The 17,415-nt window shown below is 38.4% G+C and overlaps 1 protein-coding gene across 6 annotated transcripts in view; it reads left to right on the forward strand.

The window, feature by feature from the left end:
* The window catches only part of SPATS2L (spermatogenesis associated serine rich 2 like), a 162,570-nt gene that overhangs the window by 112,419 nt on the left and 32,736 nt on the right, over positions 1–17,415 (forward strand). For 4 of the 6 annotated variants that reach the window (XM_019746487.3, XM_074339764.2, XM_074339757.2 and 1 more), the window contains 3 exons: positions 708–960; positions 13,984–14,190; positions 15,543–15,678. In XM_019746487.3, the coding sequence (XP_019602046.2) occupies positions 708–960; positions 13,984–14,190; positions 15,543–15,678 (596 nt within the window). The remainder of the gene's footprint in view (positions 1–707; positions 961–13,983; positions 14,191–15,542; positions 15,679–17,415) is intronic. The other 2 variants (XM_074339761.2, XM_074339762.2) reach the window with 1 other exon arrangement.

The following is a 17,415-nucleotide window of genomic DNA, read 5'->3' on the forward strand; positions in this document are numbered from 1 at the left end:
TATTCACGGTGATGATTGTTGGTCTACAGCTGCCGTCTGCTCCTTTTATCACATCACAGAGATTTCATACCCAAACCACACTTCTGGGTCCTGTGGCTGCCTGGCACTTCCTGGACAGTGGCAGCAATCTGGAGACCTCCTGGTTGGTTGGTGCCTATTTCATAGACCCAATGTGGACTTTGGGGATCTGCCGCTTACTTCCTCATTTTGCAAGGACTTGCCTGCCTTTTTTGTACCAATCCTCCCTTCAACTTCTCCTCCCCAGAGGATTCCAACCTCTGTGTCCTCCTTGCCCCCCCCCCCCCCCCCCCCGCCATCACGTCTTTAAGAAATGAGAGTTATTTTCCCTGGGCATGGTAACTGAATTCAAGTTCTTTCAGGGGACTTTACTGTATTAGTACTCATAGAGGTATGTAGTGCCTCAAAGCACAGGTCAGTATTTTAGCCATTCCCTGCTATTTTTGCTTGTTGGAGGAAACTTTTTGTTTACTATGTTTACGAGGTAAAAGTTGATACAACTTATTGTAAGAAGGAAGATGTTTACCTTAATTTGGGTGGTTAAGATACAGGTGTTTTCACCCATTCTATTAGAAGAGCCAGAAAACAAATATACATATAACATATCTTATTTTGGTTTCTCAGTTTTGTCTTATATATCAAAGGTCTGAGCGAAATAATGTTGTCTTCTCATTTGTGTCTCATTCTAGAACAATAAAAGAAAAAGGAGCAAGTCCAAGCAGCACCAAGGCAGCAAAGATGCTAAAGATAAGGCAGAGAGGCCTGAAGGGGGGCCCCTGCCCCTGCAGCCAGCACCGCCGCAGATGCAAAATGGCCACGTCCATGGCTGTGAGAAGGACAGCTCATCCACTGATTCTGCCAGTGAAAAGCCAGCCCTTATCCCTCGTGAGAAAAAGCTCTCAATACCCGAGGAACCTTCAAAGGCACTCCGTGGGGTCACAGGTCAGTAATTTTTAAGGAAAGTTGCTTAGGAAAGGATGCACGGGGAACCTGTTGGTGCAGTCGTTGGTACTGTTGGGATTGTTGGAAGCGAAAGGTTTCTTGCACTGTACAGGGATTCAGTCTTCCTGCAGGATTGGGGTCGGGAGGCAGGGACGACTGTAACAGGCCCAACAAGTAAATGCTCAGTCTAGCCCTGCACTAAGTCAGAGGATTCTTTTTCCTTAAAAACACAGTTCTAGTGTGTATTAGGACCATTAGGAAAATGGAAATTCCAAGTTTAAGGAAATTTTCTTTCTAGATACCTTTGCTGGGATAAGGGAGGGATAATTGGTGACAAAAGGAAATATTATTAAAGCGTAGTATTTTACATTATGTGATAGAACATAATCATCCAGGGTGTTAGAATCTGGAATGTTAATTATTTGGGCTATAGCTATATGTTAATCTACAAAAGGCTACTTCTTAATCAACTGTATGACCTTGGGTGCATCATTTCATCTCGAGTGTCCCATTTCCTTCCTGTAAAATAATGAAACTGTACTGGAATGTACTAGATCAGTGGTCCTCAGTACTATCCTGACTCAGTGCTTCATTTTTTACAACAAATCCTTAAATAAAATTCATAGATAATATAATCTACCTAGAAACAGACTTTCCATAAAATAAAAAATAAAAGAAATCAGAAGCAATTAAAATAGAAGGCCTAGTATAATAGCCAGATGTTCACACCACTTATTAATATAATGAGTACTTACACTTAAAAGAAGTAAGACAGTAGTCAAATGCATATTGTGCACACTGCTTCTCTATATTTGACATGTGAAGTAAGAGCTACATAAGTGTATTTGCATATAGACATGGAATCTTTGTGAATATAACTGCTAGACATGCAAACTGACCCAGAGCGCTGGCTGTGAACTCAACCGCAGTGACTGCTGGGGTTGGCCATGTGATTTTCCAAATGGTGGAGAACTCTTGGTAAAGTTCTGAACACCACCAAGTACAATCTGTTCTTAATCGACACAGCATGAATCCTGGAATCCATCGGAAAACTACCAGAAAATACTTTGGGTTTATATGTAAAGTGTCTAGGACATGAGAAAGGTCAGGACACCGGGCAATTCTTTGTTGTGCGGGATTCCTGTGATTTCAGTCATCTAACATCCTGCCCTTTCCTCCTATACACACACTCAATTTGATAGATTTTTAAAATGCCCCATCAGTTTTTCAAAATGCCTCCTCGGAGGTGGTAGATCCCTCAATGAGAACCACTACACTAGATGATTCCCAGAGACTGTAAAATCCTGAGTTTACTGAATCAGTGACTTTTTAAACTCCTCGTACACACAAAGCAGTGTGCTAGAGGCCACAGTATATTCGGAGAAGGATACAGTATGGTCGAGGCCCTGAGGGAATCGCATTCTGATATCCTTAAAGAGAAGGCTCTGCGTGCAATGCTGAATTTATGGTTTGGGGAAGAGAGGTGCCACATCTGACTGAGTTATCCAGGGAGCTTTCCTGGGAACTGTGGGTATTGAAGGACCAAGAGACTTGCCATGGCAGAGAGGACTTGGAGGGTTAGAAAACAGTAGGGAAGTTATGCAACACGTGCTGTATATGAGGTCGTGCTTATCCTCTGAGAAACCAGAAACGAGTAAGACAGGGGTCCTGCCTAAGCAGAAAGAGTTCAGTCTAGCAGAAGAGACAGATGCAAACAAAATACTGCATGGTGACACAGACCACATCAGAGACACAGTGAGGAAGCACTAAATAACGGACACATGGTTCAGCACACTAGTGAGGTTTTAGATTGCTCACAGAGCACTAATTTTCTTCCAGAAACACGTTACCAAACAACTCTATTAATAGTGCTGTAATTCAGGTAATCCTTACCACAATGATTTCTTAAAACAAAACAACAACAAAAATAACCTATTTCCATTCAGAATCTGGATTTTCTAGGAATTTTTTTTTTTAACTCAGTTTTTACTATGCCTACCATTTTGAGAATGTCTTGATTTATAGTCAGGGCAGGAAAAAGAAATTAAATAATCAAGTGGCAGATTCCCAACTTTGCTTGTTATTGCTTTCACATGAATTACTTTCAAAATCTAATTACTCAAGTTGCTGTTTTGATATCAATCATAGACTAAAAGCCTAGCACATATATTTGTTCATTTACTTATAATTTATACCTTCTCCCTAAAACAATTTCAGTAGCTCTATCAAGTATATGACATTAGAGCAAATGCAATATTGAAGAGCTTCACTTCACGGTAGATATCTGCCTTGAAAGTTAAGTACCCACTCGAGGAGTTCTTTCTTCAAGGGGCCTTTTTGAAACTTCACCATGAAACTTTCTGTGAAGAATCCTTCCTTGCACAAAGAGCCGTCCCAATATCCCTTCAGTTTCTTTTTAAGTTTAGTATGAAGGCATTGAGGTATGTCAGCATTATTTTTTTTATTGGTTCATTACAAATCTCTGCTTCATATAAATTTTTCTGTTAAAGAATAAATGTTGGTAATGGCAGGTTATTACATATTTTTGCCAGGGGAAGGGACTCTTTCTCGTTGACCATTAAGTTACTTAGCAACTTACTGATTAAGATCATACATTTTAAAATGAGTTTGTAACTAGTTAGGTTTTTTCTTCTTAAAAATAATGATGGTTCATCTGGAAGTTGAGGTCAAAACTGTCAAATGACTTTAAAATACTTGTCCAACCTGTCCACCATCCAGAGATACTTCAGTGTTAGAACTTGGACATTCTACCCCCTATTCTGAGTAGACTGCTGGAACTAGAAAGCATCGAGTGATTCTTTAATCCCATCCCCTCATTTTATAGCTCTGGAAGCAGAGCCCCCCACACCCCAGGGGTGTAACCCTCTTTAGTTTGCAAAAGTCTGACCCAAATCCATGTGTTTTTATATAAGCATTAGAGAGTTACTGCTAAAGCAATGAGCTTCCTAACTGGTGTATAATTGAAAAATTAGGAAAAATGAATCGTAGCAAAGCTGTATAATGATACTCTGTACTTGAATGGGTTCGACGTATGAGCCTAAAAGAAATCTCCAGTCTGCTCGTGGTGAGCATTTATCAAGCTCTCCACTAATGAACTGGCTCAAGGAAGGCGGCCCAGTGCCCAGCCAGGCAGCAGGCCGTGAACATGTGGAATGCGTGCTTTATCTTTTTATAACATCTTGACATTCAAGAGCTCTCTTTTTAAAAAGTTTAAACAGAATCGTTTTCTGGTGGGGAAAAGTTAGCTTTGAGATGCATGCAGGTGGCTCAGGGGTGTGAGTGCGACTTCCTACGTGAAAAATAACCACCCAGAGCATCGTCATTTCAGGCTGTAAACACGGCGCTGCCGAGTGGGGCAAGGCTGCATGTCAGCATCCAGCTCACAAGTTGGGGAGTTTGATTTAAACTTAGTACAAAATTGCTTCTTTAAGCCTTGGAGTCGTTTTTTCTGGGTTTCAGAATTTTTAATAACAGCTCAAATTAGATCTTTTACATAATCCAATCAAGATCATCCTGCATCCAAGCACAAAGTCAGCCAAGGAGTAGATCAAGATTTATCCCTACCAAAAGTAATGCCAGGGATCATTTTTATTTCTGAGGCCCCACCTGAATGCCTAAAACACATGATGACCTTCGGGTCCAGTTTTCCCAAATGTTCCTCCTGCTCTATCTTTCTTAAGGCTCAGATTGCTGAAATGTATAGGTGCTTATCACCGTGTAGGCCAGAATAGGAGTTCAGGTTCCTGTGTCGTCTTTCTCCCGCTGGACCCGATGCCCATTGAATAGGAAAGGAACAGGATGGTGGGCCACCAACTGGTTCCATTGGAGGAAACTTTGGGGTGGGGCTCTCCTTATCTTCATTTCTTCCTGCTGGCCCCGCAGCCTCCCTGTATAGCCCCTCATCTTGTAAAGCACCCTGGGAAGCCAGCTCTTCTGTTTCCTGTTACTTGTCTCAAGCAGAAGGCTCGGTGCTGCGTTCGCTGACCCCACAAACTGGACTTCACTCTGTGCCCTGTATCACATGACAGGAGCAGCTGTGCAATGCAGTCTGTGTTCCGGCACGGCACTGGTGCAGAGCTGCTTTCTTGTTCTCACAGTGAACTAACCAAATGTGGGAGGAAGGGTCCTGTTAATTTTAGAATGTGGGCTGCTTGTGTCTCATTTGTACTTCTTGTTAAAACAAAAACACCAGATTCTTTCACAGTATTTTTATGGTGTGGAGGTCCCTATAGTTCTTCCAAGCAGATTTTTTTAATGCTGCTGGTAGCCCCAGCTTCGTCTTTCCTGCTTCTCTCAGCCCTGTGTTGGGCCAGAGGATTAGGAAATATCAACAAGAAGAAAGCAGCTCACCTAGAACTTTGATAGTAAAGCCAGATGCGTGTGTTCCAGCATTGCAGTGCCAGCTCTCAAATGGAAGCAGAATAATTTTGTAGCTAAGAGCCAAGGCTTTAGCATTAGATGTGTTTGGATTCAAATCTTGGCCTCGTCACTCACTGGGTGTGTGATTCTGGACAAGTTAACCACTCTGTCTCGATGTTCTAACCTGCAAAATAGAAAATATAACTCCACTTTGCAAGATTGTGGTGAGCAGTAAGTGAGAAACACCAAGGGATTTACAGCATCTGGTATGAATAAACCCTCGAATCATTTATCTGACATTACTTCTTCTGAATAAACCTGTTTTTGGTCCCTGTTCCAAAGTTATTGGTTCCTCTGTATATCTGTTAATTACCCTGTCATGTAGTGATAAAATAATGATGAACATTTAAACAAGGTGTATAATAATTACACTGTGAAGGGTTTTCTTGGGGCTTAATCACGAGACCATTATTCTGTAACATCTTAAGAGAGTTAACTACTCACTGTTCTCCATTTATTCACCTCTCTCTCACTTACCAACCTATTCATTAGGGCTTACAGCCCCATCACTCTGAAGAAATTGTCTCCTCTAAGTTTACCATTGGCCTTCCTGTGTTCAATCTAGCAGATATTTTTTAATCCTTACTTTACCTTTCCTTTCAGCAACATCCAATGCTCTTGGCCACTCTATTCTTAGCCACTCTGTTTTTTCCCTTTTGTTTCTATGACATGACACTCTCCTGATTTTCCTCTTCATCTTTATTGCTTCTCTGTTACCTTTGAGGGTCATTCTTCTCTACTAGTTATCCTGTTTCACCGAAAATAAGACCTAGCCAGACAATCAGCTCTAATGCGTCTTTTGGAGCAAAAATTAATATAAGACCCCGTATTATATTAAATTATATTATATTATATTATGACTTGGTCTTATATTATAGTAAAATAAGACTGGGTCTTATATTATTTTTTGTTCCAAAAGATGCATTAGTGGTGATTGTCCAGCTAGGTCTTATTCTTGGGGAAACACGGTAATTGGTGAAGCTTGTAAAGCCTTGGTTCCAAGTCTTTTTTCATATAAAGCTATATCTCTCTTAGATCATTTCCAACATACTCTAGCTTTAATTACATAAGCTGGCTCACAGATTCTTCTTTCTGGTCCAGGTTACTGTCTGAACTCCAGGCTCTTACTTGACGTTTTCACTTTGACATTTCAAAGCACTTCAACATGCTCAAAACAAATTCATGAGCCAGTTAACTTTCTTTTATCATTCATCGTCTTGCTGTACCATCTATCCAGTTGTGCAACTCAGAAATATAGGCATAAATTAGAACATCTTCCTCTCTCTCACCCCCATATTTAATTAATCACCAAGTCCTATTGATTTTTCATTTCCAAATATTCCTAGAATCCATCCATTTCTCACTGTCTCTACCATCTACCTTCCCAGCATCACCATGACCCTCTCTTGCCTGCACTGCTACAGTGGTCCACTCATTAATCTCCTAGCATTTACTCTTGTTCTCCACTAAATCATTCTCTATCCTGTAATCTTGAACAAAATGAACTCTTAAGATGAAGACCAAAAATGTTACCCTGGCCCACAGGCCCAGCATAGTCTGACCTGTGTGTCCTGCTCCAGCCTTGTTTTATGGTGTGCTCATTCTTACATTGGTCTGCTTTCCGTCCCTCCTACTGGCTATCTGTGTCAGTCAGGTTCAAGTCAGGAGACAGAACGCTGGTTATTTGAATGGGAGGAATATAATCCAAAGAATTGCTAACTAAAACGGTAGGAGGTAGTTAACTACCAAAAGGGGTAAATGCGGACTCCAAGGGGTCAGACAGGGCAAGAGAGCAATTATTATCTCTAGGAAGATTAGACAATGAAGGAACTAGGATGAAGAAGAGTCCCCCAATCCAACCCTGAGATTCTGACCTCATCAAAGAAGGTGTGTGGCCAATGTGATATATAGATGATGTATTATTACAGAATTATACACTTGAAACCTATGCAACTTTGCTATCCATTGTCACCCCAATAAACTTTAATTAAAAAAAAAAAAAAAAAAAAGTGTGGCTACCAGAGAGACATGCGGCCTTGTGGTAGCAAAAACAAACAAATAAAAAACTGGTCTCAGGTCATGGACTGAGCTGTTCTGTAGCAGAGACCAACCATTGCCAGAGGATGTAGAGAGACTGGAGCTTCTCAAAGCCACTGTCGGGCTGGGGGAAGCAGGGAACGTGGCACGAGAGAGCAGCTGGAGCTCCTCCTCGTGGCTGCTGGTTCCTGTGATGAAATGAATACCACTAATAATGGAGGATCAGAACCTAGAAGAGAAGTATATTCCTGTCCTTATAGCTTGGCAAGATTACTTATTGCCCTCTACTTACAAAGCTAACATTCTGCTAGCTAGCAAAAGAGAATTATTTACAGGGTCCAGCTCCAGGATCACAAAATAGGGCAAAGAAGGGTGGAGGTGAGCAGAGAGCCAGTGACTTGATGACTGGCATACAATGCTTCCTCCTGCTTCAAATGCTGTTCCTGCCTAGAATGCACTTTCTGCCCTCTTCACCTGATTAGTTCATACGATTTTAAATTAGCTTAGGTGTTTTTAACTTGGGGAATTCTTTCTTGCTATCCCTTGGTCAAAAATGCCAATTACAGATTTCAGAATACTGTGTACTTTCATAACACTTACCACAGTTGCAATTCTTTATCTGTTTGTGGGGTGGTTTGATTCACATGTCTTCCTATTAGACTGTGAGTTTTAGAAATAGGAACCACATCTGTCTTTGATCACCATTGTATTTCTGGTGCCTAAATGGACATAGTAGGCACTCAAACAAGTCTTTAATTAGGCTAATTAATTTTTTTTTAAGTTGCTTTCCTGATTTACGGATTTTGTATTTCTAATTTTAAAAGAAATTTATACTAATTGAAGAAATTTGAAAAATGGAGTAAAGTTTAAGGGGAATAAAAAAATCCTACCTCCCAGAAATAACTACTGTTAAATTTTATTTCAGAATTTTTTAAATGCACAAATATATATGTGGATATATATTTTTTCAAATGTGAACTTGTATATTCTTTTTACTTAACACATCATTATAAACATTACCTCATATGTGTCCTTTAAAAACATGATTTTTAATGGCTGTATTGTATTTTTATAAATTTGCCAATTTCTTTTAATAATTCCCAAACTATTGTCCATATAGATTGTTTCCATTTGTTTGCTATTATAAATAATGGTTTAGTGAATATTTATTGTATATAAATCTTTATGAACAACTATGATTATTTCCTTGGCATATTTTCCTAGAAATAGAATTATTGGGTTCAAGGAGTATGAATATTTTTGAAGTTTTTAATATATTGCTGTCTAGAAAGATTGTACTAATCTCATTGTTTTTATTTGTAAAACTGATTAATAGGGAAATGGAACATTTTTAAGATTTAATTTCCATTTGCATTTCTTCGTTTGTGAATATTTAAGAACTCTAAGATCCATGATCAAAGAACTACCAATATATTATTATCAGTTATCACAAAACACTCTCATATTCACTTAAGTATTTTTAAGTCAATAGTGACATGCTTTAAGTAACACAGACATTAGGAATTTTAGCCAATTTTATAACAACAAAATTATACTTGATCAGTTTTTCCTAGGTAGAACTACTTTACAATAGTAAATTAATCGTCATCAGACATTGTACTCTACTGAAATTGTATGTGTGTAGGAGACTATTAAACCATATTAATGGGTTAAAATAATTATTTTAGAACTACTCTATACATGGCTGTGCATATATTATGAAAACCTTTGCATCCAAGTTCATATATTTCTCCTAAGAGAAAGATTTATTTTCTGTGGTGCTGTTAACAAAAACCAACCACCACAGTTCATGTTTTGCTGTGTAAAATAAATCAAGTGAAGGACAAATCAAATACGTTAGTTGATAATAAGACTTAGTAACTATAAAGTTGATAGTTCTCAGTAGTGGCAAGAGTTAATTATGAGAACACTTTTGCGCATTACAGCTGAGTATAAATAGGTACCAATTGACTGGAAAATAATTTAGCAATGCATATTAATAACTTTTTAAGAAAAAGAAAGGTATGAATTTATATCTTAATCACAAACCCCACTGAATTATAGTAAAGAAATGTTTTAATGTAGAAATATACAATAATGAAGAGAAAGAAAAGGAGGGCCTCCATTAGTAGGAGAGAGAAAGTAGATGGATGAGAATTGAGTGATGGAGCAGAGTATGGGAAGCTGCAGCATAGAATTCCAAGGGAGGGAGCTGTGGCAGGGAGGAGGATGACTGCCCAGCAGAAAATGGGGAAGCTCAGGATTTAGAGTCAGCAGATAGGCTGGAGGGCAAGCTTAAGAAGGGAGGTATAAAACAGAAGCATTAAATGAAAATATTTTAAGAAACAGTCCACTACCCCATTAACATCTCTTCTACTCTAGCTTATTCTATAAGATCCCTAACATTTACCTTCAAGGAAAGGAAAGGGGGGGTGGGCGTGGTGGGGGAAGAGAGTGGAGAGTGATATACTAGTATTTTAATGACCTATTAGAACAAAATCCAAAGTATTTGGAGAAAAATAACAAAATCTAACATTTCTCAATATATCATCCACAATGTTCAATACCCAATTTTAAAAATCACTAGACCTGGGAAGAAGCAAGAAAATGTGACCTATAATGAAGAGAAAGGTTAGTCATTAGAAGCAAACCTATAGATAACACAGATGTTTGAATCAGCAAAAGATTATAAATATGCTTAAAAATTTTTACAGAAAAAAAAAAGATGAATATAAAGGGTGAAGATAAGGAGAATTTCAGGAGAGATCAAATAGTGAAATGAAAACTCTAGAACTAAAAAGTACAATATCTGAATTTTTTTTTTAAATCATCAGATGTATTTGATAGCAATTTGGACAATGAAGAAGAAAGGATCAGTGCACTTGAAGACAGGTCAAAAGAAATTATCCAAACTGAAGAGCAGAGAGAAGTTTAAAAGAAAAAAAAATAGAAAGAATGGAACACTTTTCAACTCATTTAATGAAACTAGCATAACTTTATCAAAAACCTGACTAAATCATTACAAGAAAAATTACAGAATAATATTGGTCATGATTAAAGAAGCAAAATCATCAACAAAATGTTAGGAAATTGAAGTAAGCAATATAAATTAAAAAAAAAAAAAATACACCATGAGCAAGTGTGCTTTTTCTCCAGAATACAACATTGATTTCACATTTAAAAACCAGTCAATGCAATTTACTATATTAAAAAAATTAAGGAGTATAACAATATGATTATCTCAATAGATAAAACAAAATAAAATCACTTGACAACATAAAAACTCCCAGCAAATCAGAACTATAAGAGAACTTCCTGGTAAACATGAAAAATCTGTTCTACAGCTAATACCATTCTTAATAATAAAATATTGAATACCATTTCCCCAAGATCAAGAACAAAGCAAGGATGCTTAACTACATTGTACTAGGATTCCCAACCAATACAATAGGGCAAGGAAATATTGGAAAGAAAGAAGTTAAACTTCATTTACCGGTGTCATTATTGCCTATGTAGAAAATGTTAAGAGATCTACAAAAAACAAAAATACTAATATTTGTAGCTAAATTTTAAAAAGTAAAAAGAAACAGGTGAATTAAACTGAGCGATATATCTTATCTAACTTAATTTATCCAAAATATTATCATTTTGACATGTGATCAATATTTTTTAAATATCAAAGAAATATTTTTTGTACTAAGTCTTCAAATTTCACTGTGTATTTTACACTTACAGCAAGCACATCTCCATTTAGAACAAGCCACATTTCAAATGTTCAATAGCCACATGGCTATCTTATTGGACAGTAATATGAATCAACTCTGAATCAGCTGTAGTCTGTGGAAGTTTACAAATGGATTCCAGAAAGACAAAAGGCTGGTGGTACTTCTGACCTCTAATCTTAGAGGAAAATCACTCTATCCAGGAGAGAACTCCCATTATTCTAATTGCTAAAAATATCAGGATTCGTGGTCAAGATGAACCTAATTCTGTTCTATAGTAACTCTCCACCAATTTTCATCTGAAAGAGCTCCAGAGTTTTACTATATTTGGAAACAGATCTGTACAGCCAGTGTGCAAATATTATATCCAAGTAGTCTTTGAGAACTTCAGATCATCCCAATGTTTAATGATCCCACCAATAATTAGACAGTTTCTCAGGACACCACCCCCCAAAATAAATAAATACTGCTACTCAAATTTCTCAATAAATATTTGTTGAATGCATGATGAAATGAACCAATAGTTTTCTGATACACAAACGAAATATGTTCAGCTCTGGGTTAATGAGCCTGTGCTCATTTGCATGCTTGTCTTCCATTTAAAATTCTTTTGCATTCAACAGAATAATTTTTTCCCTTAGGTCATTATTTCCATTAGGCTATAATATAAATCCCCTTATTTTTAAGAATAAGACTAATTTACTACACTATGCACAGATAGCTGTATTTTAGAGTCTCAATTTACAGTATTTCATCAAGGCTGAATCTTAACTATGATATATAGAGAGAATGAGTTGGAACCAGCCTGTACTGAATCACTGTTTTTAACAAAACATTTACAGACTCATCAAAATTTCAGTTTTTCATCTTTCACAGTAGAGTTTATCCCGGTGGGTGGTGCCACTCATCTCCACCCCAACAGAATCACTTGGTGGGTAGAATCCTGGGCCCACTGCTAAATCCAAACCTCTGGGATTTTGCATTTGTAATAGGTACTAAGGGAGAACTCATGCACACTAAAGTCTGACAACACTGCCTAGAGTGAAGTTCCACTTTAGTATAACTAAAGCCTCCTAATAATCTTTCTAGTGAGGAAACTAAGGCTCAGAGATGGTTAGTGGCTTGCCCAGAGCCACTCTGCAAGTAATTACGAGAGCCAAACACCCACCCAGGTCTTCTGACTCCCAAGTACAAGGCTCTGTATTTCTAGTATGCTCTCTAATCTTCTGGGGATTCTATTAAATGTGTCATTACTGGAGGAAGTGCTGTTTTCAGTACTTAATCACCATGTTCACTACCTTTCCTGAAAATTTTCTTGTGTATTTTCTTGTGTATTTCTTAATTTCCCTTTAAGCATATTTTAAAGAGTATTCATCATTCAGCCCATAAAATGTATGTTGTACTTTCTTGATATGTAGGTTATTATTCATGGATTCAACTAAAGTGAAATTTACACTTATTATAAATGGACTAATGTCTAAAATCAAATTGACTAGGACCAAGATCAGATTCTTTTGCACTTTCCCAGTGCAGTCTCCGTAAAGTTTGTAACAGTGTCAAAAAAGATGTTCTTTGTTTCTTTTTTTTCTTCTTCTTCTATGAAATCATTTTAAGTGTTCTTTACTTCAGTTACAATTCTACAGATAGCTATTGATCCAGCCACAAGTACTGGGGCTTGAAAAATGAATCATATTTTAGTATTTGCCTTTAAGGAAGTCATAGCCTCTTCAGGGCAGTGGCAGGGGACGTAAGGCTTATGTTAAAATACAATGCATTAAGTTTTTACGACGTACCACGGGGACAGAGAGAAGTGAGGAAGGGTGACTGTCTGAAAAGGGGCTGGGCTTCATGGAGATGATAATGTGCTCTGTTTGAGTGTGAGCCACAGTCAACCAGAAAAGTGAAGTCATTCCACAGGGTCATCAGGAACGAGGGAAAATCAGAACATGGGTCTCCTGGATCCAAACCTGCACTCTCCACTGCACCCAGCTTTCTCCAAGAATCCGGCCTTCAGAAGCACATTGGCTTCCCCTTTTTCACACCCAAAGCTCCCTCTGGTTAAGTAAGATGTTAAGGGTGATACATTTCCTTTTCAGGCTACGAAGGTGCCATTTAATTTATTCCAGCAATAACTAAATAGGAACCTACCTTTAAAACATGCCAAAAGCAACGTGCTGCTAATTTATTGCCACATCTGTTAGAGCTCCAGAGAGAATCTGACTCCCTAGATTTTCAAATAGTTGAGATATTATGATGATGTTTCCTGATTTAATCTCTCCACAAATTAGATGAAATGATTATCGTACCTGTTGTCACTTCATTCTTGCCCTAATTCCAATCATTCTTCTGCCTTCATTAATTCAGAACAAAATACCACAAGACATTAATGTAGCTCTTGGAGATAGGAGGGCTACATGTTTATAGCCTCAATACAAAACTCATACTTAAAGACATCTGAGCCTTTACCAAATGGGGGAAAAAAATGATCATCTCTCATGTATCTGATGTAAACCACCTAATAACCTTTCTGGCTGAGGAAACTAAGGCTCAGAGATGTTAAGTGGCTTGCCCAGGGCCACTCTGCAAGTAATTACGAGAGCCAAACACCCACCCAGGTCTTCTGACTCCAAGTGCAAGGCTCTTTCTACTTCTAGTCTATTCTCTCATCTTCTGGGGAGTCTATTACAACAATTTCTGGACTGTTTGCAATGAAAGGCATAATTACCAACATGTAAAGAAAAACAACGCTTGGCATCCCCTATCACATTATCATCAATGTTTTTAGTTTCTCACTTCACAGTCATTATTTGGTGTTTTCTTACAGAAGGCAACAGACCACTGCAACAGAAACTATCCTTAGATGGGAACCCCAAACCTATACATGGAACACCAGAGAGGTCAGATGGCCTCCAGTGGTCAGCTGAGCAGCCTTGTAACCCAAGCAAGCCTAAGGCAAAAACATCTCCTGTTAAGTGCAATGCCCCTGCAGCTCATCTTGAAATAAAGCCAGATGAGTTGGCAAAGAAAAGAGGTAAAGTGATTTCTTTTGCACAAATGATTCAACGTATTTTGCACACACAGAGAAGTTCCAGAATGATAGAACTTGCCAAAAGATGCTGCTTAGTGAAGGAGAGATACACCTGAAATTGCATTTCTTCCTATGACCCACCTAGATCGAAAGGCAGATGTGATTCCTCCCAGGTTAACCAAAGGTCTTGAGTGTTTAAGTGTAATTGCACCCCCTTTCTCTGCCGCTCTGTGACCATTCTTCTCTCTGTAATCATGGATAACTTTGCACCACAAATACTTTGTACCCTAATATCTTATAAAGAAAATGTGAATGTAGGAGCTCTTTTAGCAATGTGAATGCTGAATGTTTTCTTGATTTACAAATTCTAAACATGCATTGAACAAAGATGAGTCTAGAGGCTGGTATGTCTTCTTCAGACAGGATCTTCCTTGTGTGAATTCAATTCTGTGTTAGAACGTGCAGACAGTATAACAGTAAAAGAGGGTTTTATATTTTTTTGTTATTTTTAAAGCTTTGATATACTTTATCCATATAACTGGCATTAAAAATGAGAGGGGCTAAAACACTTCCTTTCTGATTCCCAGAAGATTAAATAATATTATTCCCATTCAGCCTCAGTTGTATCTGATTTCCTTGGCTTGGATTTGATATACTTTCTCACTTTTCTTGAGGGAGATTTCTTTCTTCTAAGAAACATGCCCTTGTTGGGATAAATACCGTTTGCCTATTTGTTTTGCACTATCTGTAAAGCCTGGTGACAATTTCAGGAAATCAGGCAAGATTGGCACCCACAGAGCCGCTTTAAGTGCTGCTGCTATAATTACAGGCCTGGCTCAGGACAGATGGGGCCAGAGCCAGCCTACCTGGCACTGAGGCTCCGTCCTCTTTCTAGCTCATTTGTACCTCTCCCAATCTCTATGTCATTTTCCTCTTCTAAAGCCCTGCTGGCTTTTAACCACGCAGAGTGGTGTTCACAGAGTGAGCCAGCAGCACAAATGGTCTTTAGACATATCCGTTTCCAAGAAACTGCAGTTTGTGATGAAACATATGATCAGAACCTCTTTCCTAAGAGCAAAGGAGACACGTGTGTCCAGAACAGCCCCGCCAGGGAACCCACTGGTGAAATCAGAGCAGTCTCAGGGGCCATATAAACTACCAACTCTGGATTTTTAAAACCCTGGGTTATAAACATCCTCGGGACAGAATTTGTTTTTTTCATTGAAAAACAAAACACATCACTCTTTTTATTGGGGGGTGGGGGTGAGTTACTTGGGGTTTTTTGTTGTTCTTCAGCTCACAAATAAAAAGATAAAGCACTCAATTTACATTTTATTCCTCGACGTTAATTTTAGGCCCAAACATTGAGAAATCGGTGAAGGATTTGCAACGCTGCACTGTGTCTCTAACTAGATACCGCGTCATGATCAAGGAAGAGGTGGATAGTTCAGTGAAGAAGATCAAAGCTGCCTTTGCTGAGTTACACAACTGGTGAGTAATTCAACTTGGAAACTGTAAATGTATGGCACCGTTCCTATAGGTAAAAGCATCAGATGGAAACTGTTGTTTATTTAATACATAAACATCACAGAACAACTCTTCAGAAGATTTTTTTAAGCCGTGCATGCAGAGGCATACATCTTGGGAATAAAAAAGAAGAGAATGTGTTTGAATAAAAAGAAACCTGATACACATAATTTATTGATGCTTGAAGTTGGCCCAAAAGTGTCTGAATGATGTAGAACACAACCTCATCAAAGAACAAAACCTCAATAAATGATATTTTTGACAAATCTCTGGAAGGCTAATATCATGAATGCTACTAAGAAAAAATGTTTTCCAGCTTTGTCATTATAAAAGAAAACAAAACTCAGAAATATCTTACACAAGCTTAGTGATAGAATCCCATTCTTGGGGAACTGTAAGACTGGAATCTAGAAATAGTTCACTGGGTGGTTTTCATCCTGCCCTGCCCTGCTCTGCAGCTGATTTTGATGAGAGACATTGCTTTGATTCCTGCACATTTGCTCATGTTCACAATTGGAATGAAATATGTGTTAGTAAAGGTCATTATCAGCATAAAAAATGTTCTCAGTGTATCAATCAGAACATTTTCGTTTTCAAGTGGCAGAAACCGAACTAACTAGTCACATTAGTTAAAGGCAAAAAATAATTTATTGGCTGATGTACATGAAAACTCCAGAAGATTCCATTAGGCGAATTTAGTTCTAAGCCCAAATTATGTTACCAGGATTCAGTTTTATCTCTATCTTTCTCTCTCCCTTACTCCCTCACTCCCTGTTTCTCTTTTCCTCTCTCAGTGTTTTCCAAAGTCTCCTTGTTCTGCTTATTCTTGGCTTCATTCTTAGGCATGATCTGTCCATGGAGCAGCAAGATCCCCCGGCAGCTCCAGGCTCCCATAATCCTTAGCCCCTGTGATCTGAGAGAGCGCCATGTCTCCAGTAGTCCTAACGAAAGTCCAAGGGCTAATTCTCATTGGCTGGCTTGTGTCATACATCTGTCCCTAAACCAATCACGGTGACTAGGAGAGACAATATTCCCACCAGTCAGGCCTACTTGTGCCTACCACAGAGTTAGTGGTGGGGTGAGCCCCACCTGAACCTCATGAAGTGAGAACTAAAGAGCTGTGTCTCCCAGAGGAAAATTAGGGTGCTAAAAAGGAAAAATACAGGACAAAACAAAACACATCCACAATGCCCAGGCTCCCTATAACGTGCTCCCTATATCTCATTGGCCTCCCATGATTCTAGAATTTGATCACATCTTCTGCTAACTTTTCCTATTCCAAGTCCTTGGTTGGACACTGATTGTTGAGTTGTATAAAATTAAAAGAGGACTCCTAACACTGACCTAATCTAAAATTATTGAATTTGAAGCCACGTGTTACATATACTGCAAGATCCCAAGGGTGCATGAGATGCCAGGGACTTGAAAGAAGACCATGCCCCTTAGTTATCATTCAGTGAGAACATTGACCCTCCCCTCGTCATAGCGTCTGGACCTTCATGGACCTCTTCTCTGTTTGATCAGATTACAACCTAACTATCTGTTCAAAGCAAACTCCAAAAATAGTCTGAAAGTACTTAAAGAAGGTAAAGATGCTGTGCAAATGAAAGGTGTTTTCTCTTAGTATCATTGGGTTTTAAATTTGATAGTTATATGACTTTTCCACTCTGTCCTTATGTTCCCCTCATCTATATAGCACAC

The sequence above is a fragment of the Rhinolophus sinicus genome, chromosome 17 (assembly GCF_057876585.1).
Source record: "Rhinolophus sinicus isolate RSI-liver-muscle chromosome 17, RSI-T2T, whole genome shotgun sequence".
Classification (NCBI taxonomy): domain Eukaryota; kingdom Metazoa; phylum Chordata; class Mammalia; order Chiroptera; family Rhinolophidae; genus Rhinolophus; species Rhinolophus sinicus.